The 25,928-nt window shown below is 52.4% G+C and overlaps 1 protein-coding gene across 1 annotated transcript; it reads left to right on the forward strand.

The window, feature by feature from the left end:
* The first annotated feature begins 1,809 nt into the window (after positions 1 to 1,809).
* Positions 1,810 to 20,804, forward strand: CCN4 (cellular communication network factor 4). The gene is made up of 5 exons (XM_007663676.4): positions 1,810 to 2,031; positions 12,078 to 12,357; positions 14,241 to 14,498; positions 18,237 to 18,430; positions 19,506 to 20,804. Exons 1-5 carry the CDS (start codon positions 1,960 to 1,962, stop codon positions 19,803 to 19,805), a joined length of 1,104 nt encoding a protein of 367 aa, XP_007661866.2. The 5' UTR covers positions 1,810 to 1,959; the 3' UTR covers positions 19,806 to 20,804.
* The last annotated feature ends 5,124 nt before the right edge of the window (positions 20,805 to 25,928 follow it).

The raw sequence follows: 25,928 nt of genomic DNA on the forward strand, positions 1-25,928 counted from the left end.
CGTAAAGGGAATTGGTTAAATTGTAAGCTCCTGGTGAGCCAAGACCCTGTCTTCTTCTATTGCCCTCTCCCAAACGCGGTGTGCAGTAGATGCCCAGTAAATACAGTGAAGGGATTGACGCTACCCTCACATCCTAGAAAAGTCTGACTTTAAAAGATCCCAACGGGTGGAAGGAGCTGAAGAGTAATCCGGCGGCCCTTCCAATCAATCGGTCAACCAACTGATGACGTTTACTGAGTGCAAAGCACTGCCCTAAGCGCTTGGGAGAGTTCGACGGAAGCAAAGGTTCCCTGCCCACAAGGAGCTTCCACTCAAACAGGGGAGACAGGCTGGCAGACAAAATGATTTACAGATGGCAAAAGCCAAGCAGAAAGTAGTATAAACACATCTGTAGGAAACAGCAGAATAAATCAAAGACTGAACAGACAAATATTTAAGTACAGATATGCACACGTATGTAAGTGCTCATCTGTTCACGCTTCAAAATTAGCCCTCCAAGCCCCACTTTCTTGCTCCCTGCTTGCAGGCCTCGCCTCCTTTTTGTCCTTGCTTCCAAAGGAAAAAATTGGCATTTCTGCCTTCCACCACCGGCCGTGGACTTCATTCCCCCATCCAAGCTGTCACCAAGCAATCCTACGCTACTTCCTATAGGCAGGGGACTCAAATCACGTCATCATTCATTCATTCATTCAATAGTATTTATTGAGCGCTTACTATGTGCAGAGCACTGTACTAGGCGCTTGGAATGTACAATTCCGCAAGAGATAGAGACAATCCCTGCCCACCGATGGGCTTACAATCTAATCATTCTCACACTGGAATAATTCACAATCCTTTTGGAGGGTTTTCTTGTACTGGTGCTAATAGTAATAACTGAGGTTAAAACACCCAAGTGTTGTTCATCTGTAAGCTAGTCCTTCATTCATTTATTCATTCAATAGTATTTATTAAGTGCTTACCATGTGCAGAGCACTGTGCTAAACGCTTGGAATGGACAATTGGGCAACAGATAGAGACAATCCCTGCCCAATGACGGACTCACAGTCTAAACGGGGGTTTTAGACCGTAAGCTTGTTATGGGCAGCAAGCGCGCCTGCCAAATCTGTTGTATCGTACTCTCTCGAGAGCTCTGCACATGGTAAGGACTCAATGGATACCATTGATGATGAAGATGGTGATGATGATATTCTTGCTGATGGAGAGAGTAAAGATCAGAGAGTTTAGGGGAGGTCCCGAAGGTCACACGGCAGACATCTGGTGGGGCCGGAATTAGAACTCAGATCCTCTGGCTCCCAGGTCCGGGTGCTTTCCACTGGGGGGGGGGGCAGGCAGCTTACCCTATGAGGCCCAGAGATGTTGTGTGACTCACCCAACGTTACACAGCAGACCAAGGGAGTGGACCCCAGGTGCCATGCTGTTTCTACAAATGGCAGAGGCACACAGAATGGCAGGTGAAAACCACAAGGAGAAGCACTGGTGGAGGGGGCCTCAAATCTGTGCCTGGCATCTGGCCTCCTCTTCCCCTCTCTTCTTGCCTCCCCCTCTCTCTCCCATCCCAGGTGGCAGACCTCTGACCCCTCCCCGCCTTCCCACCTCCCACCATCCCCTTTTGGCGTGGGCGTTCTGATGCCAGGCTAGAGCCGTGGTCCTGCTAGGACCACTTTCCCTTTAAGAACCACAGGCTCGGAGGCAGTACAGGGTGTGCGGGAGGTGGGGACAGACAGAGAAAAAACAGAAGAGAGAAGGCAGGAAAAGTTTCTTCAGAGGAAAATACAGGGCTGTCTCTCCCCCTGACGTCAGATCTGTCTTTAATAAAACCCTGGCGCGGAGAGCAGAGGGCAAATCTGGACGGGCTGGGCGGCCGGTGGGGGCTCTGCTTCCCACCCAGGAGAGGAGAGATTTCCTTCCGAGCTGCCCCGACCCGGCTTCGATCCATGTCTTTGAGCCAGGCCTCCAGGGATGGGGTGGCTTCTGCCCTGGCTTCTGCCCTGGCTTCTAGCGGCAGCAACGGTGAGGAGCGGAGTGATGCAGGTGAGTGGCTGGTTGGCCAGGGTGGAGAAAAAGAGAGAGAGCGAGAAAGATAGAAAAGAAGGTAGAAAGGGAGAGAGAAAGGGAGAAAGGGAGAGAGAGGAAGGTAGGAAGGGAGAAAGAAAGGGAGAAAGAGAAGGAAGAAAGAGAAAAACAGAGGAGATGTTTCCTGTAGATTTCTGAATGAATTAGTGCTGGTGGCAGCCAGGAGGGAGGGAGAAAGAAGGGAGGGAGGCTAAGGAGAGGGATGGCCACAGTCAATCAATCATATTGATCACTTACTGTGTGCACAGCACTGTATTATGTGCTTGGGAGAGTGCAATGCAACAGAGATTCCCTACATTCCCTGCTCACAAGGAGTTGATCCCAGCAGGTGAGGGTGAGAGGTGGCCTCTGTCTCCTTCTTGCCTGATCTCAGGCAGGGAACTGGGAGTGGGATGGGGCCTGGGGTGGCACAAGTGGGACCTGTACCAGCCCTGGGCTGGTTCTCCCGTGACCCCTCCCACCCGAGGAGGTACTAGCAGGGAAGTAAGGGGCACCGCAAGGTGGGAGGCGCAGAGGTCAGGTCGTCCGTCCTGCCCCTGACTGGTCCAGCCCGTTTAACCCCGTTGGGGCAGCAGCAGTGGGGAGTCCAGTCTCTTGGGGCGGGGAGGGGTCTCCAAGATGGGAAGCAGGCAGAGAGAGGACCATGGGCCTCTGCAGGGAGAAGGAAGAGGATGGAGGGGACAGGTGGAACCGCTGAAGAATGAATCGTGCACATCCAGGACAGCAGCGGTGACAGGAGTGGTGATCGAGGCAGTGGTGGTGGCTCCGGGCAGGGGACGCACTAACCGGGAAGCAGCCTGTCATTGGTCCATCTTGGGTGGGAGTGGAAGAGAGAGGAAGTGGGGAAAGGGGGCAGCTCAAAGACTCAGGGACCCCGAGAAGGCAGAGGTTGCAGAAATCGGGGTGGAGAGAGATTGACAGCAGGACAGAGATGCTTTGGGGCAGGCTGAGTGGTCAGAGGGAGACATCTCTCTCTCTCAGATCTGACCCAGGGAGGGGAAGGAAGGTCTGATGCTCCTCTAATAATAATAATAATTATTATGGTACTTGTTAAGCACTTACTATGTGTCAAGCACTCTTCTAAGTGCTGAGGTAAATACAAGCTAATGAGATTGGACATGGTCCCCGTCTCGCATGGGGCTCTGGACTGTAGGGTCCTTATGGGCAAGGAAGAATGTATCCACTGATTCTGTTGTACTGTTTTCTCCCAAGCTCTCAGTATAGTGCTCTGCACATACTAAGTGCTCAATAAATACCATGGATTGATTGATCGATTGATTGAAATAGTTGGGAGAAATGAACCAGGAGCCCAATGAGACAATTTATTTATATTAATGTCTGTCTTCCCCCTCTAGATCGTAAGCTCGCTGTGGACAGGGAATGTGTTTGCCAACCGTATTGTGTTGTAGTCTCCCAGGTGCTTAGCACAGAGCTCAATAAATAGCGTTGATTGGTTGATGGATCGATCCATCTTCAATGCCATGCCCTGGGGAAGCCAGGAGGCTGCAGCGGAGGAATACCCGGAAAGAGGGTGATGAGCAGGGTTGACCAGACGGCAGAAACTGTCGGAGCCCCAAGGGCTGATGAGGGTCTGAATTTTGGAATTTAAAAGACACCCTTTCCACTCTCCTTGCTGCAGGGAGAGGAGGAGAAGGAGAATAAGAGGAGGAGGAAGAGGAGGGCAGGCAATGTGGGCAGGATTTTGAGAGCCTGGGAAAATATCTGCAGCTATTGAGAAAGGGATCACTCAAAGGAGGACCCGTCAGGTGTCATGGGCTGGGTCAAAGGTCAGAGGAATGCTGTGGAGGAGAGCAGACATCAGACGCGCCCCCCCCCCCCCCCACCGAAAAAACGAGCTGGGTACAGGAGGCTGGGGATGCCCGGGCCCTCTGAGGGGCTTTGAAGACGGAGGAGTAGCCAGAAACAGCTCTAGGCATTCCCGAGTCCTTCCCGTGGACCACTGGCTTGCGAGGGTATCCTCCGTGCCCTCAAGATCATCTGGGTATAGCTGCCACAATAATCAAATTAAGGCATGATGATGCTCTCCTTGAAAATTTCACGGTAGCGGAGAATTGATTGTGTTCTCATTTGCCGAGGTGCTTCAACGTAGAGCTATGTAATGGCTTCATTTTTAAATGGGGCGGCCACAGAAATATTGTGTCGTTAGGTTGTAAGCCCTCTGGGAAGGGGCCTTTTCTTCTGGCACATTCTGCCAAGAGATCTGTACAGTGCTCAGTCCAGTGCTCTGCTCACAGTGGTGAGATGGAATCTCCCACCAGGGAGGACAGGCCTGTCTCTGCCCTGACGCTCAAAGACCAAAACCCAGCATTGGCCACTCATGCTCTTGTCTCTGCCCAGTGCGTTCCGCTGGGGCCCGGAGCGCCACAAGCGAGCTTAGGCAGACAGGGACGCCACCCAGTGTGCAGTGCCCACAGAGGGCTTTGAAAGAGTTGGTGGGGGGTTGAAAGAGAATGTGGAGAGATGTTCATCCTTCTGGGGGAGGGGCGCTGGACCCAGTGACCTCTCGGGGTCCCCCCCCCAGCTGGAGGATTCTGGGGTTTGGGTTGCCCCCCAGGCAATGGAGTCCAGAGGAAGGAGCAATGAGGGTCAGAGATTGGCCTGATTTGGCTGCCGTTCCTGGCCTCGGAGCTGCCGTCGTCGCTGCTTCTGGCGATCAGGCAGGCGGGGTCGATAGGGAGCAGGTAAGCGGTTCTCACTGTGTCGTTACTCCTCTCTAGACCTGAGGATAAATGCCTTCCGCTGCCTCCATTTCCTCATCAGTTCAATGGGTGAAATACCACCAGCCCCTGGCTTTAATGGCAAGGGACGAGTCCCTGCCTCAACTGGCTGACAATCTTTTGACTACCGCAACAACCGCGATGGTATTTGGTAAGCACTTCTTGGGTGCTAAACCCAGTGCTGGGCCCTGGGGCAGATACAGGACAATCAGATTGGACACGGTCCCTATCCCCGATGGAGTTCACAGTCTAAGAAGGAGAGGGAGTGGGAATCTTATCCCCATTTTACAGAGGGGGTAACCGAGGCCCAGGAAATGCCGGGTATCGAACGTCTTCTCCCCAGTAGACCGCATTCCCTTATCCACAGCAAGCACTAGGTGGTTCCCGGATTGAGCAAGCACCCCGTCACCCCCAACCCGAGCGGGCGAGAGCATTTCAGGTCCGAGAGCAGGGAGTTGGGAGCCGGGAATCTGGGAGTCTAGAAGCCTGCAGTCCGGTAGCAGGGAGCGGGGAGCAGACTTAGAGGAGGGGAGGTCTGCATGCAGCACTCCAACTGGCCGTGCGAAACCACAGACCTCTTCCCTTCCACTTGCCACTCCATGCCCTCGAGAAGCTTCTGTGCAATTCTCCTCCACCTGCCCAGACGTTAAACCTCGGTAGGAGAGATCCCGGGAACGTCCAGAGTGGGAAGAAGGGGACAGGGACCGGGCGTCGGATGAGGGAATCCAACCAGGGCAGCGCTCAGGTCATGGCCGCGGCCCCAACTGGGACCTACTGCTGAGCGGGGCAGGGGCGGAGGCAGGAGGAGCCAGGGTTGAGCAGAGGGCAGGGCTCATCATCACGACAACAGAGCAGGTGGTGCAGCACAGCCACGGGGAGGCTGCGTGGCCCAGTGGAAAGAGCCGGGGCCTGGGAGTCAGGAAGCCTGGCTTCTACTCCCTAGGCTGCTGTGTGACCTCGAACCTTCTCTCCTCTATAAAATGGGGATGAGACCTACGCCCTGCAAAATCAGTGATATTCTCTGAGTGCTTACTGTGTGCAGAGCACTGTAGAAAGCACTTGGGAGAGTACAGTACAACAGAGTTGGTAGACACTATCCCTGCCCACCAGGACCTTAGAAAAAAGAGAGAGACTGTATTCAAACTTTTTATCTTGTCTCTGCCCCCGAGCTTGACCCACAGTGAGCAATGAATAAATACCACCGCTATTATTGCTCTGTGCCCCGGAACTGGGCCCAATTCTGCTTTGAGTTGGGTGGAGTCAGCTGCTCCTGTCTGTCAGGGAACCCCCACCCGGCCCCTGAAGCTCAAGGCAACCTTGCAAATAGCCACTCGCCTCAGGCGGGAGAGAGACAGATTCCCTTTCCTCCGGTGCTGGGCCCCAGGGGAGATAAAACACCACCCACATCTGCGGCCTGGAGATGTTTCTGTGCCGATGGGCAGAGCTGATTTACGGACCCCCAAGCGGGGCTACTGGTGGTTTTCTGGGGACCAGGTCTAATACTTGTCCCCCTCTCTTCGGACGCGGCTTGGTGCTGCTCTGACGTCGTCGACGACGTTGGTACCCTCTTCCGGGACCTTCCCGGCTCCCGGGCCCTGTCACTGGCAAACCCTCACTCTGGGTCCCCCACCTTCACCCACGCTCCAGTGGTCCGTTTTGTTCTGTCAGGTGAGGGGCAGGGGATCCTCCTCAGATGCTTTTCACCTCTTGAAAAGAGGCAAATCAGAGGCATTCCATGGACATCATGCTCTCCCTGGCCTGCTGATGAGGAAAAGATAAAGGAGCCTCAGCTCAGCAAGTGTAAGAGGGTATAAAAATGTCTCTCTCCCTCTCTAGACTATAAACTCGTTGTGGGCAGGGACTGTGTCTGTCACTCTCCCAAGCACTTAGTACAGTGCTTTGCACACAGTAAGCGCTGAATAAATACAACTGACTGATTGTAAACTCCTAAACTCCTTGAGGGTGAGGATAAATGTCTACTACCTCAACTGAACTCTCCCAAGCGCTTAATTCAGGGTTCAGTAGATACTGCTGATTAATTGAAAATGTTCTGGGAGGAAATCAGAACAATGGAGGTTTTTATTTACAATAGTATTTATTAATCACTTACTGTGAACTAAGCACTCGGGGAGAGACAAGAATTTAATAATAATGATGGCATTTGTTAAGCGCTCACTATGTGCCAAGCACTGTTCTAAGCACTGGATATCTGATCGGACAGAGTTTGTGTCCCACACGGAGATCACTGTCTAAGAGGGAGGGGGATGTACAATGACCCAGTGGCTAGAGCTTGGGCCTGGGAGTCAGAAGGACCTGGATTCTAATCCTGGATCCACCACTTGTCGGCTTTGTGACCTTGGGTAAGTCACTTCACTTTTCTGTGCCTCAGTCTCCTCATCTACAAAACGGGGATTAAGACTGTGAGCCCCACGAGGGACGGGGACTGCGTCCAACCTGACCTGCTTGTATCTACCCTTTTCAGTGCCTGGCACATGGTAAGCACTTAAATACTTTTTAAAACGCAGGTTTTAAAACCCCCATTTTTACAGATGAGGAAACAGACTCAGAGAGGCTAGGTGTCTTGCCTAAGGCCACCCAGCGGGCTAATGGCGGAGCCAGGATAAGGACCACAGTCTTCCAGTTCCCAGCCCTGGGTTCTTTCCACTAAGCTACAGCGCTTAAGCAGGAAAGGGTGAGGTCCCTGCCTTGCAGCTTGTAAAGAGCCGTACCGAAGGGCGGGCCACGAACTGAACGGTCGCATTTCACGAGTCGAAGCGGTGGAAATTCAGTTTGAGCCACTTTCCGCTCTCCCGGCCGAGCCAACGCGGACGCCCACTTATAGTGTCTGTGCAAATCCATTCGTGGGCTGCAGGGGTTCGAGCCGTAGGTCAAAGGGCAAAGTTCACTGCGCTGGCCCAGGAGGCGGGGATGGATCGCTGGGGGACGCCGGCAGCTTTCGTGAGGAGGAGAGACCCCCCCCGCTCGCTTCCCGGCGAGATGCTCTGACGGGCCGACATTTTTGCGGGCTTGTCACGCCGACGTCCAACCCACATTTTCCACCGAAGTGCTCCCCGGCCTCGTCTGCGTTTCTCGTTAAGTAAAGGGGCTGGAGGAATGGACCTGCAGGCGGTGCAGGCTGGACAGGGAGGGGGTGCAGGTCGAGGTGGACAGGCTGGAAGGGGGTGCAGGCCCGGGAGGTGGACGGGCAGGACCGAGCAGCTCTTTCTTTTCCAATGCTGCCCCCTCATGGTCCCACTGATGGACCAAGGCTGGTCCACCCAGCCAGGTGTGTGAGAGAGAATGTGCGACAAAGAGAGACGCTACATCAGTGCACCCCCTTATATTGGAAAAATATCAATCAATCATTCGATCAGTGGTACCGATTGAACCCTTACTCTGGGCAGAGCACTGTACCGAGCGCTTGGGCGAGTACACAGGGTCACCTCCCAGTTCTCCATCCCACCCATCACACCGCGGCCCTAGGGGTCAGGTTAGGATCTAAATATCTTGTAGCTCCTGCAAGTGCTTGGCACTTGAGGCACTTAACAAATACCACAGAACAGGTCCAGCCAGAAGTGGGGAGGAGGATAGAGCACAGCGAGAGAGGCAGCCCGGCTTTCGGATTCACCCTCCCCACCTGCTGCTGCTGCTCTAGCTGCTGGAATTCTGACTGACCTGCTTCCTCTTCAACTGTAGCGCCAACTGGACTCCTGACTGTGACACTGGAAACCCGTTGTGGGCGGGGAATGCTTCTCTTATTTTGTACTCTCCCAAGCGCTTAGTACAGTGCTCTGCACACTGGAAGCGCTCAATAAATAGGATTAACTGGAGACCCATAGCGTTAGGATGCCCTCTAGTGGCAGGAGTTGTGTCTGATCATAATGTTGGCATTCGTTAAGCGCTTACTCTGTGCAGAGCACTGTTCTAAGCGCTGGGGGAGACACAGGGGAATCAGGTTGTCCCACGTGGGGCTCACAGTCTTCATCCCCATTTTATAGATGAGGGAACTGAGGCCCAGAGAAGTGAAGTGACTTGCCCACAGTCACACAGCTGACAAGTGGCAGAGCAGGGAGTCGAACTCATGACCTCTGACTCCGAAGCCCAGGCTTTTTCCGCTGAGCCACTCTGCTTCCCCTAAGTCTGATGTCCGAACTGGATCTGGGTGTCAAAGGATGAGGATCCCGGGGGCTCTGTCTACTCTCCGCTAATAAGAGCCCTCTCCCATCCCACCTCTCTCCCATCTCTCTCCCATCCCATCCCACCCCATCCCACCCCATCCCATCCCATCCCATCTCATCCTATCCCATCCCATCTCATCCCATCCCACAGCACCTCAGCCATGCACACTTCATAAGGGCATCAAAATCCTTCAATTTCTTCTCATCTGATTTACTTTTTTGGAATTTAGCAATAGGTGTTCTAAAGTGTAGCCCCTCTGTGAATTATTGACGCCAGACTACTTGTTCTGTTTTGTAGTCTGTCTCCCGTCGTTGGGTAGGGATTGTCTCTATCTGTTGTACTTTCCAAGTGCTTAGTACAGTGCTCTGCACACAGTAAGTGCTCGATAAATACGATTGAATGAACGGATGAATTGCAGCTGGGGGATTGGGATATGTGGGTTCCAAGTCAGGTTTCTACATTGGACTCGGGTTCCTACATTCATTCATTCAATCAATAGTATTTATTGATCGCTTACTATGTGCAGAGTACTGTACTAAGCACTTGCAATGTACAAATGGGCAACGGATAGAGACGGTCCCTGCCCATCGACAGGCTTACAGTCTAATCGGGCGAGACAGACGGACAAAAACCATAGCAATAAATAGAATCAAGGGGATGTACATGTCATTAAAACAATGGCAATAAATAGAATCAAGGTGATGTACATCTCATTAACAAAATCAATAGGGTAATAAAAATATATACAATTGAGCGGAGGAGCACAGTGCTGAGGGGAGGGGAAGGGAGAGGGGGAGGAGCAGAGGGAGAGGGGGGAAAAAGGGAGTTTAGTTGAGGGGAGGTGAAGGGGGGCAGAGGGGCAGCAGAGGGAGCAGAGGGGAAAGGGGAAGCTCAGTGTGGGAAGGCCTCTTGGAGGAGGTGAGCTCTAAGTAGGGCTTTGAAGAGGGGAAGGGAACTAGATTTTGGCCAGTAAGCAGCAATCCAAGCTCCACACTATGATTGGTTTTAACTGGCGCGGGCTCCTCCGGAGAAGATCGAAATTGCTTGACACCAGGAGTTTCCAGACAGAGGGCCCAGTGGGAGAAACGATGTGGCTTAGTGGTAATAACACGGGCCTGGGTGTCGGAGGACCTGGGTTCTAATCCCAGCTGTGCCACTTTTCTCTTGTGTATCTCTAGGCAAGTCACTGAACTCCTCTATGCCTCAATTTCCTCATCTGTAAAATGGAGACTCAAATGACTGTTCTCCCTCCTGCTTAGCCTGTGAGCCCCGTGTGGGACAGGGATCGTGTCTGATCTGAATATTTTGTATCTTCCCCAGTGCTTGGCACTTGGGAAGCGCTTAACAAATACCACAATAATTCTCATTCCCTCTCTAAGAAAGAGAGTTGTTCTTTGTTGTGCTTGTGGTTTTATTGTTTCGCCTCTCTTTATGTGCCTTCCTCCAACCTCCCGTTCATCGTGTCCTTAGACTGCGAGCCCCTCTCTAAATATCAGTAGGTCTGAAATGGTTTTTCTCGGCATTTAGTACAGTGTGTAGCACAGAGGAGACGCTCAGTGAGTACTCTTGAAGTATTGAGAAATGAATGAACATTGACGTGAGGAGAAACAGGTTGACAGGCAAAGCCCTTGTAAGGGGCAAAGATTCCAGACTCCAGAAGCCGGGGGGTGGTGGGGGCCAGTGGGAGGACAACGGGGGGCAACGGGAGGCCGGTGGTCCGACATCAAGCTCAGCCCGAAGTCTGGGTCCCGGTCCATCCATGTGGCAGTTCTGAGAGGACAGTGCTCAGTAATGATGGTAACGACGAAGTGCTTTGGGATCTCTGGCTGTTGGGGGTCAATCAATCCATCAATCAATCCATCAATTGTATTTATTGAGCGCTTATTGCATGCAGAACACTGTACTAAGCGCTTGGGAGAGCACAATATAACACAGTGGATGTTCCCTTCCTACAAGGAGCTTAGAGTCTAGGGGGGGAGACGGATGCAAAATGAAAGAAATAAATTCCGGATACGTTCAAAAGTGCTGGGGGCTGAGGATGGGGTGAATAAAGGGTGAGATCCATGTGCGAGGGTGATCAGTCGATCAATCTAATCAATCAGTCATATTTACTGAGTGATCACTGTGTGCAGCCCAGTGTACTGAGCCAGTCACTGGTGGTTACTGAGCACTTACTCTATGCAGAGCACTGTACTAAGCACTTGGGAGAGTACAATATAACAAAATAGCACACATTCCCTGCCCACAACGAGCTTACGGTTTGAGTGCTCAATTCAACAGATTTGTATTATGCTCCCCTAAGCACTTAGTACAGTGGTCTGCACGTAGTAAGTGCTCAGTAAATGACACTGACTGATTAATTGATTGAGTTGACTTTTTCCCTGCCCTCAAGGAGCTTACAGTCTAGGCAGGGAGTTTATAGGAACTCCCAAGGCGCTTAGTCTGCACCCTGCCTGGTTGGATGGGGTGTGAAGACCCTCATTCATTTGGGTTTTTCCAAGAGTTTAGTTGAATGTTTTGTACACCACAGGAAGTCAGAACTGCCTACACAGTAGGTGCTCAGTCCGGTGCTCTGCACCCAGAACGGCGCCGTGCGTACAATAGGTGCTCAACACAGTGTTCTGTACCCAAAAGACACCCAGAAGTGTGGGTGCCCAGAACCGTGTTCAGCACACGAGAGAGGAGCAATATAATGATCCGCAGAGGGCGCTCAGAGCAGTGTTCAGATTACAGTAGGCGACCCAGTGGAAAGAGCCCGGGCTTGGGAGTCAGGGGTCGTGGGTTCGAATCTTGGCTCTACCACTTGGCAGCTGGGTGACCGTGGGCAAGTAAGTGAGCAGATCCTCATCTGTAAAATGGGGATTGACTGTGAGCCTCACGTGGGACAACCTGATGACCCTGTACCTCCCCCAGCGCTTAGAACAGTGCTCTGCACATAGTAAGCGCTTCACAAATACCGACATCATTATGATTATTACCCAGTACAGCGCCGCACCCACGGGAGGTACCCGGCACAGAGTCCTGCCCGTACCTCCGCTGATTTCCTGGAATCCGCCCCTCAAGCCCTGTCTCCGTTCCGTCACCTAGGCTGTCGTCGGGAGCACGGGTACCCTGCCCCCCGTCCCCGGGCCCGCGGCCTCCCCGCCCCCGCGCACGCAGTACTGCAAGTGGCCCTGTGAGTGCCCGGCGACGGCCCCCCGCTGCGCCCCCGGCGTCAGCCTGGTCACCGACGGCTGCGAGTGCTGCCCGGTGTGTGCCCGGCAGCTGGGAGCCACCTGCGACGAGGCCGCCCCCTGCGACCGCCACCGCGGCCTCTACTGCGACTACAGCACAGACTCCCCGAGGTACGAAATAGGAGTGTGTGCACGTAAGTCATGCCCCCCCCCAAACCCCGGCCAAAGCCCACCCGCCGGACCGAGAGCCCGGGGCTGTGCCCACCGTCCCAAGCCCCCCCGTACCCGGGCTCTCCACCCGCTCCCTCGGGGGGCGGGGGGAGGGCTGGGAGTGGGAGATGACTTTTGCCATCCTATTTCAGAACGGGGTCCTCAGCGCAGGCTAATGGAGAGAAACACCACGCTCAACGGAAAGAGCGCGGGCTTGGAAGTCAGAGGTTGTGGGTTCTAATTCCGGCTCCGCCACTTGTCAGCTGTGTGACTTTGGGCAGATCGGTTAACTTCTCTGTGCCTCAGTTACCCCGTCTGTAAAATGGGGATCAATACTGTGAGCCCCCCCCCGGGACAACCCGATAACCTGGTATCTCCCCCAGAGCTTAGAACAGTGTTTGGCACATAGTAAACGCTTAACAAATACCATTATTATTATCATTATTATAAGCAGAGGAGTGAGAGTCGGGAGTCCCGGGTTCTTAGCCTCAGCTCTGTCACTGACCCGCCCGGGTGACCCCGTGCGGTCCGCTTCACCTCTTTGGGCCTCAGTTTTCTTGTCTAAAATGGGGATCAAATAATAATAATGATAATGGTTCTCATTAAGTGCTTCCTATGTGCCCAGCACGGTTCTAAGCCCTGGGGTAGATGCAAATTATTCAGATTGGACACAGTCCCTGTCCCACATGGGGCTCACAGTCTTAATTCTCATTTTACAGATGAGGCACAGAGAAGTTGAGTGACTTGCCCAAGGTCACCCGACGGACAATTAGCAGAGCGGGGATTAGAACCCAGATCCTTCTGACTCCCAGGCCCACGCTCTATCCACTAGGCCACGCTGACTCTGCACTCCCCTCCTCTGAGACTCCGACAGCATGTCAGAGTCAGAGAGACACAGTGACCGACTCTGAGATGCTTTCAAGCCAGCTGGGGAGAAGAGCAGGACACGAAGAGGATCTGCAGAGAGGGAGAGCAGGAAAGTACAAGGACATAAGTAATAGAAAGGGTGAAACATGGCCTTTGCCTCAGTTTCCCTATCTGCAGAGAAGGCAGAGATATTGTGCGCCTCACCCTTGCCTCCCTCCCAGGGGATTTATTGTGAACATTCAGTGAATACTTAGGGAGCGACATAATGGAGGGAAGGGAGTGTGGGCTAGTGGAATTGACAAAGGGCCAGGAGAGAGAAGGCCCGGGTTCTAGTCCCAGCTCTGCCAATTGTCTGCTTTGTGACCTGGGGCAAGTCGCTCAGCTTCTCTGTGCCTCATTTGTAAAATGGGGATTAAGACCGTAAGCTCCATGTGGGACAGGGAATAATTTGTATCTACCCCGGTACTTAGAAGAGTGCTTGATGCCTAATAAGTACTTAATAAGTACCATTATTATTATTACTGCTATTATTAATCGGTCCCCTTTTCAGACAAGGAAACTGAGGCCCGGCCAGCCCCAAAAACCCGTGACTGTTGAGTGACGTCGGGTGAGCCACTTCCCTGGGCTTCAGTTTCCCACTCCAAAATGGGGATACAAATCACCGTGTTCCCCTCCCCCTTAGACTGACAGCGCTGCGTGGGCCAGGGGCTCTGTCCGATATCTTGGCACAGTGCTTGGCAGGTGGTGAGTACTGAATAAATCCCACCATCAGTCTCAAAGAGCGTGGGAGATGGGAGCAGAGCACCCGGCCGAACACCAGACACTGTCCCGCTGCGGTTTGAAGCCCAGCGACGGGCAAATCACCGAGCCCGGATCCCAGAGTCGCAGGCCGGAGCTGGGATCCGGGGTCCGGAAGCCCGGGTCCGGAAGCCCGTGCGGCGAGCCCTGCCTCGCCGCGGCCACGTCCTCCCTTGTGGTTGTTGCCGTTCTCCGCTTGCAGATGTGGTCGGCGTGGGCTGCGTCCTAGACGGGGTCAGGTACCGGAACGGACAGTCCTTCCAGCCCAACTGCAAATACAACTGCACCTGCATCAACGGGGCGGTGGGCTGCGTGCCCCTCTGCCTCAGCTCCCGGCCCCCCCTCGTCTGGTGCCCCCGGCCCCGGCGGGTCCGGCTGGCCGGCCGCTGCTGCGACCGGTGGGTCTGCGATGACGCGAAGAAGCTCCGCAGGGCGTCCCCGCGCCACGTCCCGGCTCCAGGTACGGCCGGCGGGGGTCCCGGGCCGACGGGGTGTGGGCGCCGGGGGCGGAGACCTGGGCCCGCTGGGTTTCAGCGAGGGAGGGCCTGGAAGCAGAGAAGCAGTGTGGCCTAGTGGAAAGAGTGTATAAAACTAAAATTCTATTCATCTATTTGGATGCTACTGATGCCCGTCTACCTGTTTGGTGTTGTAGTCTGTCTCCCCCATTCTAGACTATGAGCCCACTCTGGATTGTCTTCTATCTGTTGCCATATTGTATTCGTTCATTCAATAGTACTTATTGAGCGCTTACTATGTGCAGAGCACTGTACTGAGCGCTTGGAATATACAATTCGGCAACAGATAGAGACGGTCCCTGCCCAGTGACGAGCTCACAGTCTAAAATTGTACTTTCCAAGCGCTTAGTACGATGCTCTGCACACAGTAAGTGCTCAGTAAACACAATTGAATGAATAAATGATAGAACATGGGCCTGGGAGTCAGCAGGACCTGGGTTCTAATCCCAGCTCTGCTTAGGCAAGTCACTTCTCTTCCCTCTAGACTGTAGATTTGTTATGGGCAGGGAACGTGTCTGCTAATTCTGCTGTATCGTACTGTCCCAAGCACTTAGTAGAGAGCACTCAATAAATACCATTGACCGATCGACTGTTCCTCTGTTACCCCATTTGTAAAAGGGGGTTTGAGATTGTGAGCCCCACGTGGAACAGAGTCTGAGTCAAACTGTGGGACATGGACTCTGTCCAAGCTGTTTGGCTTTTATCTACCCCAGAGTTTAGTGAAGTGTGTGGCATATAGTAAATGTTTAAAAAATACCATAAAAAGGTCACCCGATGGATGACCTGGCTGTTATGGCCCCGGGGGCTTCTGAGAGGTTGGGGGTTATTGGCCACCCAACCCAGTCCTCCCTCAGTGATCTGGGGCAGGGTGGTTCTCCTGGGTCTCACACAGGGCCAGTCGGGCTCCTCCGGGTCGACTCCCAAGAGGCCCTGGACCTCCAGTGATGTAGGGAAGGGCTCCCTAAACAATCCAGAGAGTTTACTGGGCCCCTGCTGTGAGCTGAGCATTGTACTGAGTGCCTACAGTGTGCTGATCACTGTCCTGGCCACCTGCTGTGTGTAGAATTCAATCCCGAGTGTCTACTCGGTGCAGAAGTCACTATTGAGCGTCTATTGCGGGCTGAGCACTGAACTAAGCGCTGGGAAGATCCATAAGAAGCAGAAGTCACATTCCCTGCCTTCAGGGAATTTATATGCTCTATGCCCAGGTGTGATCTATCGCCAGGGTGTGGATCAGGGACAGTGAAGGTGGCTCAGGGATGCTCAGAGGAGATGTGCCCAAGTCACCCGCTTGTCAGTAGGCATCCTACTCCCCATCCCTGGCCCGGAAAGGGCCGGCTTTGGAGGAGAGAAGGAAGAGGGGTCTGGGGCACTCGCCCTGAGGGTTCGGGCTAAGAGGGATGGACACAGCTGCAGAGAAAGGGAAGGAGAGAATGGAGAAAATAGAGGAAGGGAGGGAGTCAGCCCAGCTGGACGGAGCAGACTCGGGCCGGCCAAGGACCTAGAAAGCAGCACGGCCTAGGTGGATAGAGCCTGACCTGGGAGACAGAAGGATCTGGGTTCTCGTCCCGGCTCTGCCATTTGTCTGCTTGGGGAAGTCACTTCACGTAAAATGGGGACTAAGCCTGGTGAGGCCCATGCGGGACAGGGACTGTGCCCAACCTGATTACTCTGTGTCTACCCCAGCACTTACTACAGTGCCTGGGTCCTAGTAAGCACTTAAATACCTTAAACAACAACGACAAGTGCTTAGCGAATACCATAATACAGAGATAAACACATAAAAAAATAAATAAATGGAAAGTGTCCCTTGACGAGGCAGGAGGCCTTCCACTCCCCATCAAGAAGAAAACTGAGGCTGAAGCTGAGGCTAAGGGAACCCCCTGTCTCAGCCCCCCCGGGCGCTGGCTCCGAGCTAGGACAGCCCTCTGGGAGATGACACAGGCAGATTTTTCCCTCTGAAACTCCCACGGGTTGTCGGTGACCACCTGACGCCTCAGCCTACAGTGACCTAGAAACAGGACTTCATTAACTCCCATCCTCCTGCCTTCCTCCCTCCCTTCATCCTTTCCTTCCTCACTAAACTAGTGAGGGTTTTATAATCGGATTGGAGTCAGAGTTGTTCCAGCAATAAGTCTTCTATGTGTGTGTGAGATCTCTCTCTTTCTCTCCCTTACCCTCTCTTCTCACTGACTGTATCTTTCTGTATTCTACTTCATTCCGTCTCTTTCACTCACACGCTCTCTCTCTCCCTCCCCCTCCTTCTTGACTGTTGTCAAAATCAATCTGCGGTGCTTAATCTGTGCAGAGCACTGTATTCAGCACTTGGGAGTGTAAAAGACAACAGAAGTGGTAGACACGTCCCTGACCCCTGTTCTCCCTCTGCCTTAGAAAGCATCTGAGCTAATTGTATTGCGTTTGCCCCAGAGCGTTGTTTACGTTGTGTAGAGCACTGTATTATGCACTTGGGAGAATACAATAGAGTTAGTAGATGCAATCCCTGCCCTGGAGGACCTCAAAGTCTACTGTGTGCAGAGCACTGTGCTAAGCATTTTGCAGGAAGGGCAGTAGAGTGTAAAGACTAGATCCCTGCCCTCAAGGAGCTGATCCCGTACTGAGTTCAGAGCACTTAAGCATTTGAGGGAGTACAATAGAGTGAATGAGCTCCTGCCCTCAGGGAATTTATAATTTACTGTGTGCAGAGTACTCGACTAAGCATTTTGAAATGTGGTGTTGGAGAAGGCTTTTGCGTATACAGTGGAATTCCCTGAAAAACCAAACAAATGGATTTTGGAGCAAATTAAACCAAAGTGGTCTTTGGAAATGACTCGACTTAGATTAGCATATTTTGGACCCATGATCAGGAGGACTGATTCTCTGGAGAAGACTCTAATGCTAGGAAAAGTCCCGGGAAAACGTGGAAGAGTCAGACCGGCAGCTAGATGGCTAGAGGCCATAACAAGGATAAGGAAGAACCATTAGGAAGGTTGCAGATTATGGCAGAGGACGGGATGTTCTGGAGAAAGTATATCCATGGAGTCACTATGAATCAGAAACGACTCGACAGCACTTAATAATAATTATACAGAGATAAGCAGCTCGGCGTAGTGAATGGAGCCCTGGGACCGGGAGTCAGAAAGGCCTGGACTCTAATCCCAACTCTGCCACTTGTCTGCTGTGAGACCTTGGTCAAGTCACTTTACTTTTTAAACCTCAGTTACCTCACCTGTAAAATGGGGATTAAGATTGTGAGCTCCATGTTGGGTAGGGACTGCGTCCGACCCAAGTTGCTTGTATCCACTACAGGGCCTGGCACATAATAATAATTTTGACATTTGTTAAGCACTTCCTATGTGCCGGGCACTGTACTAAGAGCTGCGTTGAGTACAAGCAAATCGAGTTGGACACAGTCCCTTTCCCACGTGGGGCTCACGCTCGATTCCCATTTTACAGATGGGGGAACTGAGGAAAAGAGAAGCGAAGTGACTTGCCCGAGGTCACGCGGCAGACAAGTGGCAGAGCCGGAATTAGAGCCCAGGTCTTTCTGACTCTGGAGCCCGCGCCCTGTCCACTAGGCCATAAGCACTTAACCTACCATAATCATATTATGATTGTTATTACAACCGCATGGTCCCTACATCCCCTCCTTCGACCACTAACCGGGGCCCGGTTGTCATCTGCAGCCTATGAAGGAGACGGCGGGCTGGGGCAGCACAACTGTATGTCCTACACTTCCCCTTGGAGCCTGTGTTCCCGAAGCTGCGGGATGGGAATCTCCACCAGGATCTCCAATGCCAACGAGAGGTGCCAGCTGACGACGGAAAGCCGGCTCTGTAATCTGCGGCCCTGCCAGGAGGGCATCGTCCAGCACATCAAGGTGGGCTACGCTCAACCGAACGCTGCCCCCTCGCCCCCACTCCGGGGGGTTGAGGATTGGAAATGTGGGGTGAGGGATGGTGTCAGTGAGAATTCCAGGACTGGGAGGGTGGGTGCCCTGGGGACTCAATGAATCCATTTCCCAACCCCAACTATTTTATTAAGCATCTACTCTGTGCTAAGCACTTGGAAGGGTACTAGAAGAATAACAGAGAAGCAGCGTAGCCTAGCGTATTGAGCGCGGGGCTGGGAGTCAGAAGTTCGTAAGGTCCTAATCCCGGCCCCGCCATTTATCTGCTGTTTGACCTCGGGCAACTCACCTAACTTCTCTTTCTCTCTCAAACTGGGGGGGTTCACCGCGGTTACAGCCTCTCTGTCCTCGGGGGTCTTTGAGAACAGGGAGACACGGATCTTTCTGGGGCAGTTGAAGTAAAGCCCCATCTGGAAGTAGGGGATTTTTTTTTAATGGTATTTGTTAAGCCCTTTCTGCGTGTCAGATATTGTTTAATTAGGTTGGACACGGTCCCTGTCCTGCATGGGGCTTAGAGTCTAAGTAAGAGGAAGAAGAGAGAACTGAGGCACTGAGGATAATAATAGTAACAATAATAATAATAATTCATAATTATGGTATTGGTGAAGGGCTTATTATGTGCTAGGCTCATAGCACACAGTTCACCCCGTCGCTCTAAGCACTGGGGTAAATACAAGATAAATGGGTTGGACACAGCCGCTCTTTTAAACAGGGCTCACAATCTAAATTCCCATTTTACAGATGAGGGAAATGAGGGTCAGAGAAGTTAAGTGACTTGCCCAAAGTCACACAGCAGACATGTGACTGAGCTGGGATTAGAACCCCGGTCCTTCTGACGCCCAGGTCTGTGTTCTATCCATTAGGCCGCTCTCAGACCCTGGAAGCTTGGGGGAGGGAGGAATAGACGGTTAGAGAAAGGGCCGTTCCTACTAGTCCTCACTAAGCTGAAGTGCTCGGTACAGCGCATCGCTCCCAGGGGGTGCTCAACAAGTACATTTCCGTGCTCGCCATTGTCATTATTAGGCTGCCATCTCCTGTCTTTCAGCCGGGGAAGAAGTGCTTGGCCGTCCACCGGCCAGAAGAGCCCAGGAACTTCACCATCTCTGGCTGCGTGAGCAGGAACACGTACAGGCCCAAGTTCTGTGGCGTGTGCACGGATGGCCGCTGTTGCACCCCGTACAAGTCCAAGACCATCGACGTCATCTTCGTGTGCCCCGACGGGCCCGGGTTTTCCCGGAAAGTCATGTGGATCAACGCTTGCTTCTGCCACCTGAGCTGCAAAAACCCCAACGACATCTTCGCCGACCTGGAACACTACCACGACTATTCCGAAATCGCCGACTAGCGGGCCCGAGGGCTGCACGTTCCGGCTTGTGGCTCGGGCTCGAGATTTCGGGGGGCAGAGTCGGTGCGTCTCTGACCCCGACGCACGCGCCACAGCTCTTTCCGGGACAGCGAGGCTCGGGGTGGTCTTCCCAGCCCACCCTTACGGGGAAGATTCCCTTTTTCGGGGTACCGGCTGGACCACTGGGCTCACCAGGACACAGGAAGGCCACCGGGTAATGGCCCTATCGCCGGGCCCCCATCGTCTTATCTGGCAATTTTATTTTCCCAGCGCACGTGATGGCGTCTCAGATCCCGGGGCTCCCAGCACACCTCGGTGCCGGGGAAATCATCTCGGGGCCAGTCTCCCCTTTGCCTTTCCAGGTCCATCCGTGGGGGGTCAATGGGAGCCAGAACAAGTCATCCCTGGCCATGGTGGTGGGGAGGGGAACGTGGGGGACTGAAGGAGTGGATCACCTTGCTGGCATGTTCTTTAGATGGCTCCTTACAGAGCGGGGGCCAGGGATCTTCTGGGTCCCCATAGGCTCAGACTCCCAGCTCTCCAAGGGGGAGGGGAGGTGATCCCTGAAACTCAGGGCGTAGGACGGCCGTTCTGGTTCAACCCAGGCTAAGAGTGGGCCTGACCACTCAAATCAGCTTCTTCCCGTGATGCTTTGGGAGGCTGAGTGGCTGAATTGGCACTTAAACTACGGATCCAAGCAAGACTGCGCCTGATGCAGTCAGAGATTGGATTCTCTTAGCTGAGAGATCTGGGAGTGGATGGAATGTGCACAGAGAAGGGTGGAGGGGTGATCAAGTCACAGAAGATGTGAAATCAGTCTGCCACGGTGGGGCCTATGGAAATTTTCTGAGCCAAGCAGCTCATGTAGCATTGGAATGGAGCTGGAACATCAGTTTGAATATGAGAGTGAGAGTCTTCCGGCAGGCGCCTGGGAAGCAGAGTGGCCTAAGGGAAAGAGCAGAGGACTAGGAGTCAGGAGACCCAGGTTCTAGTCCCAGCCCTGCCACTGTCTCGCCGTGTGAACTCGAGCAAGTCACTTAACCTCTCTGGGCCTCAGTTTCCTCAACTGTAAAATGGGGATAAGATAGATTCCAGACCCCATTTTGGAAAGGGACTCTAGCCGATCTCATAACCTCGTCTCTGCCCTCGGCTCACAGCACCTAATAAAGGCCATCATTACGTAATGCCCTGTGACTCCAACAGTCACAAAGCAGGTGGGGCAATCGCTTTGAAAACTGGGTTCCAGTTACATTCATTGTCTGGGAAGCCCAGTGGAGACACAATTGGAGAGTAAAGTAGTGCCTGTCCAACATTTCAAACAAACCCGAGGCAGTCCTTGTGTGTTTAAGTCAAGATACTTGAACACTTCTTTGATGCAAAACCCCCGAAGGAGATAAGGCGGTGGGAAAGGTGCCCTCTTGAAAAAGTGCAATAGAAACGCAAGACCTTTTTACTGCCCACAAGGAGCTTATACCCTATCGGGAGAGACAGACATAAAACTACTTATAAATAGAGCCATCGGGCTAGCGATGGAGCCGGGTTTAGAAACCAGTGCCTTCGACATCCAAGCCCTTGCTCTTTCCTCCAGCCCACTCTGCTTCCCAGAAGTTAGACGAAATTCTAAAAGCAGTATGCAAGTTTGGTAGCAAAAATGTCAGTTGATCACTAAAACAAAGTGCCTCTATGCTGTTGGTCTTAAGTTAAACACTAAGAGATTGAATGAAAGAGGGTGCCAGCTACATTCTAATTGTTTTATAGTGTATAATCTCCCTCATAGGATTGTACTGTATATAAGTATTCTGGGAAAAACACATGAATATTATGTTAATACGATTCTTAAATTATATCACTGTGATTTTTTCTGAGAAATTTTATGGGGAGGCAGGGAATCGCTGATTTATTAATGGGAGCCACAAAAGTGGAGAAATAACAGCTTATTTTTTCTCACATGTGAGCCTATTAGCCAATTTCAAATTGTGACTTTATAGCTAAGTGAACTGACGGTGCTGTTTGGAAGAGGAATATGCCACAGGGCGAGAATAAGCTCGCTGTGGGCAGGGAATGTGTCTGTTTATTGTTATATTTTACTCTCCAAAGCGCTTAGTACAGTGCTCTGCACCCAGTACGCGCTCAATAAATACAACTGAATGAACGAATGAAGGCGATTGATCTGGAAATTGCATGTGGAGAAAGCGCTTTGGGATCGTACCCAGGGAAGTTTGGCAAATTGCTCCCTTGTCATCAGCTGACCGCTGGAGCCCGATACCTGCTCCATCTGGTTTGGATAAGGATTTTCTGTGCTTCAGTTTGGTGGTTCTGATTCTGCTGCTGTGGCAGGCAGCGTGAGCCTTTAGCTGGAGAAATCCCTCAATCTGGTTGTTGATGCCAGCCTCAGCTGACTTCTGGCCCTCTGGACCAGGGTCCTGCAGGGATGCTGGGGGCTGGGTGGTGGGGGGCTGAACTGTCTTCTTGGTGGGTCACTGCCAGCTGTTGGCTCTCCTGCACAGAGCCAAGGTGGTTTGAGAAGAATTGGGTGGACAAAGAAAATGCCACTAGGAACCCTGAGTTGGCTTGAGGTTCAAACCAGCAATAGCAGGCACTAGCTGGTGAGGAGAGGGAGAACAAGGAGGAGGAGGAGGAGCACAAGAAAGAGGAGGACAAGGAGGACAGGCAGGAAAGGGACATGGAGGGAAAGAGGGAGAGGTGTATTCGGGGGGTGGCGGGGGAGAAGGAAAGATGGAAGAGTCTGGGTTGCTGGGGAGGTTGTTAAATATTAATGACCAGGGTCAGCAGTGTTTAATCATAAACACTGGATTTGGTCTCAGTGCCAACTCCGACTCAGAAATCTGGATCCAGGGTAGCAGCTGACCGATCTCTCTGAGGCATCATGACAAAAACAGAACACTGCTGCCCTCAGGGGGGTTGGAATGCCCCCAGAGAGAGCCTCATTTACCTACCACCTCCTCTGACTGGACCCTCCCCGGTACTCACATAGATTCAATTCTCCCACCCTCATCCCGGCCCTGACCCCAACCCCCAACCCCAGCAGACCCCATAGGGAGTAGAGGCCAGAGAATCAACAACTAAGGGCTCAGGGGGTTGGAAAAAGCGACTGATTGGTGGGATGAGACCCTCCCCCTGCCCCTGCCTTTCTCCCCTACCGGGTCCTCCTCTCCTACCCCCCAGCCCTCACCTCCACAGCACGCTACATTAATTCTGGGGAAAACAAGGGCCCTCGCCAGCAGCCTGAGTTCCGAGAAGAGCACGTTACCTCCAGCGATGCCCCAGGGAGCCTTGAGCAGCACCATCGCCACCAGCCCTGCCCAGATACGGCTGCCAGCTAGGCAGGCTCATGCCTAGCCATTCCTCCCTCCCTCCTCCCCTCTCTCACCTTCTCTCTCAGTCAATATTATTTATGGAGCGCTTACTGTGTGCAGAGCACCGCACTAAGTGTTTGGGAGAGTACGTTACACAACAATAGACACATTTCCTGCCCACAACGAGCTTACGGTCTAAAGATGGAGAGACAGACATTAATATAAATTAATTACAGATGTGAACATAGGTGTTGTGGGGCTGAGAGGGGGATGAAGAAAGGGAGCAAGGCAGGGTGATGCAGAAGGGAGTGGGAGAAGAGGAAAGAGGGGCTTAGGGAAGGCCCCTGGAGATGTACCCTCAATAAGGCTTTGAATTGGGGGAGAATAATTGTCTTTCGGATTTGAGGAAGGAGGGCATTCCAAGCCAGAGGCAAGATTTGGGCAAGGAGTCGGCAGTGAGATAGACAAGATCAAGGCACAGTGAGGTTAGCATTAGAGGAGTGAAAGGTGCGGGCTGGGTTGTAGTAGGAGATTAGCGGGGTGAGGTAGGAAGGGGCAAGGTGACTGAATGCTTTAAAGTCAATGGTGAGGAGTTTTTGTTCGACGTGGATGGGTAACCCCCGGAGTTTTTTGAGGCATCGGGTGACATGTCCTGAGTGTTTTTGTAGAAAAATGAACTGGGCCGCAGAGTGAAGTACGGAGAGGGGAAAGATAGGATGCTGAGAGGTCAGTAAGGAGATTATTGCAGTAATCCAGGTGGGACAGGATGAGTAACTGTATTAAGATGATAGCAGTTTGGAGAGGAAAGGGTGGATTTTAGCGGTTTTGAAGGTGGGACTGACAGGATTTAGTGATGGATCGAATGTGTAGGTTGAAAGACAGAGAGGAGTCAAGGATAAAGCCAAGGTTAGGGGCTCGTGAGACAGGAAGGATCGTGGTGCCATCTACAGCGATGTAAAGTCAGGGGGAGGACAGGGTTTGGGTGGGACGATAAGGAGTTCTGTTTTAGACACGTTAAATTTGAGGTGATGGGAGGACCGCCGAGTAGAGATGTCTTGAAGGCAGGAGAAAATGTGAGACTGCAGAGAGGGAGGGAGCTCAGAGCTGGTGATGGAGATTTGGGTATCATCCGCACAGAGTTGGTAGTTGAAGCCATGAGCGTGAATGAGTTCTCCAAAGGAGTGATTGGAGATGGAGAATAGACGCGGACCCAGAACTTAATCTTGAGGGACGACCCCCAGTTAGAGAGCTGGAGGAGAACCAGGAGAGGGCAGTGTCAGCGAAGCTGACTTTGGATAATGTTTCCAGAAAGAGGTGGTTGATCGGGTTTCCTAACTCTGGGTCCCGTATTCTTTCCCTAGGCTCTGTTGCTCTGATTAAAGGAATGCTACTAGATAAAATCCATTTAGGGTTTCTAGGAAACTGACGTGGTGAATCATTCCCTGAATGAAAACAGTAATTCGCCTGTCAACTGGGGCTTCCAGAAGCTCCCTCTGGCCAACCCACTGGACTTCTCCCCTCCCTGGTGGCTTGGATTCCCATCACTTTGGTGCTAGACACCATGACCCTCTCCCCAAGAGGCTGGAACGGTGCTTTCTCTGATGCTCTGAGCTGCGAGGTTGACTCCTTCCTGACTGGTTCTTATCGGTCCCTTTGGCTTTCCGCGAGCAGGGCAGAGAGGTTCTTGTGGTGCGATGTAAATGCCCCCCAGCTCTCAGCCTGTTTTAGAGAAGCTCCGACCCCAGCCACCCAGCCAGTGGCTCTTTTCCTTGCTCTATGCCCCATTTCTCTAGGTAGACCAAACACCTCAAGTTTTGCAGGACAGTTTGGAGGCCTTGAGGAAGTCTCAGAACAGAGAAAACCTGCTTTGGGGGGACCAGTGTGGTATAGAGGATAGAGCACAGGCCTGGGAGTCCGTTGGTCCTGGGTTCTAATCCTAGCTTTGCCAGTTGTCAGCTGTGACCTTGGGCAAGTCACCTAACTTCCCTGTTCCTCAGTTATCTCACCTGTAAAATGGGGATTGAGACAGTGAGTCCTATAGGACAGGGATTATGTCCAATCCGATTCATTTACTCAATTGTATTTGAGTGCTTATATGTGCAGATCACCTGATTCACTTGTATCCACCCCACCATTGAGTCCCTAGCCCATAGTAAGCACTTAACAGAAACTATTATTATTATTGTTATTATTATTTCCCCCCACCCTAGAAAGAGACCATTTTGGGTCATTTTGGGTCTTGGAAACACCGTATGGATGGTGGCGGTGCAGCTAATCCAAATAACTGAAGTATTTGTTAAGAGCTTACTAAGTGTCAAGCACTACTCTAAGTGCTGGGGTAGATACAAGATAATCAGGTCCCACATGGGGGCTTTCAGGGAGAAGGGGTTTTGAATCCTCATTTTGCAGGTGAGGGAACCGAGGCACAGAGAAGTGGTGTGACTTCCTAAGGCCACACAGCAGGCAAGTGGCAGAGCTGGGATTAGAACTCAGGTTCTCTGACTTCCAGGGCTCTTTCCACTAGGCCACGCTGACAGCCTCCACTCTCTCGACTTACAAAGTCTCCCAAGGTAGTGTAAGCTTCTTGAGACCAGGACCCAGGTCCTTTCCTCCTGGACTTCTGACACGAAGGCTTAGTGCTGAGCCCGGCACGGTAAGGACTCACAGAATGCCACCATTTCCTCAGAGAACTACTGGACTCCATTCCCATGAAAATCACTCTCCATATCCAAACAACCAATCGTATTGATTGAGCACTTACTATATATATATATATGGTAATGTTGGTATTTAAGCGCTTACTATG

Source organism: Ornithorhynchus anatinus, chromosome 4 (genome assembly GCF_004115215.2).
Source record: "Ornithorhynchus anatinus isolate Pmale09 chromosome 4, mOrnAna1.pri.v4, whole genome shotgun sequence".
NCBI lineage: Eukaryota > Metazoa > Chordata > Mammalia > Monotremata > Ornithorhynchidae > Ornithorhynchus > Ornithorhynchus anatinus.

Coding starts and splice junctions, on each gene's coding strand:
- CCN4 (XM_007663676.4), top strand. CDS start 1,960: ATGGGGTGGCTTCTGCCCTGGCTTCTGCCCTGGCTTCTAGCGGCAGCA. Junction 12,358..14,240: donor CGAAATAGGAGTGTGTGCAC/GTAAGTCATGCC, acceptor CTCCGCTTGCAG/ATGTGGTCGGCGTGGGCTGC. Junction 18,431..19,505: donor GCATCGTCCAGCACATCAAG/GTGGGCTACGCT, acceptor CCTGTCTTTCAG/CCGGGGAAGAAGTGCTTGGC.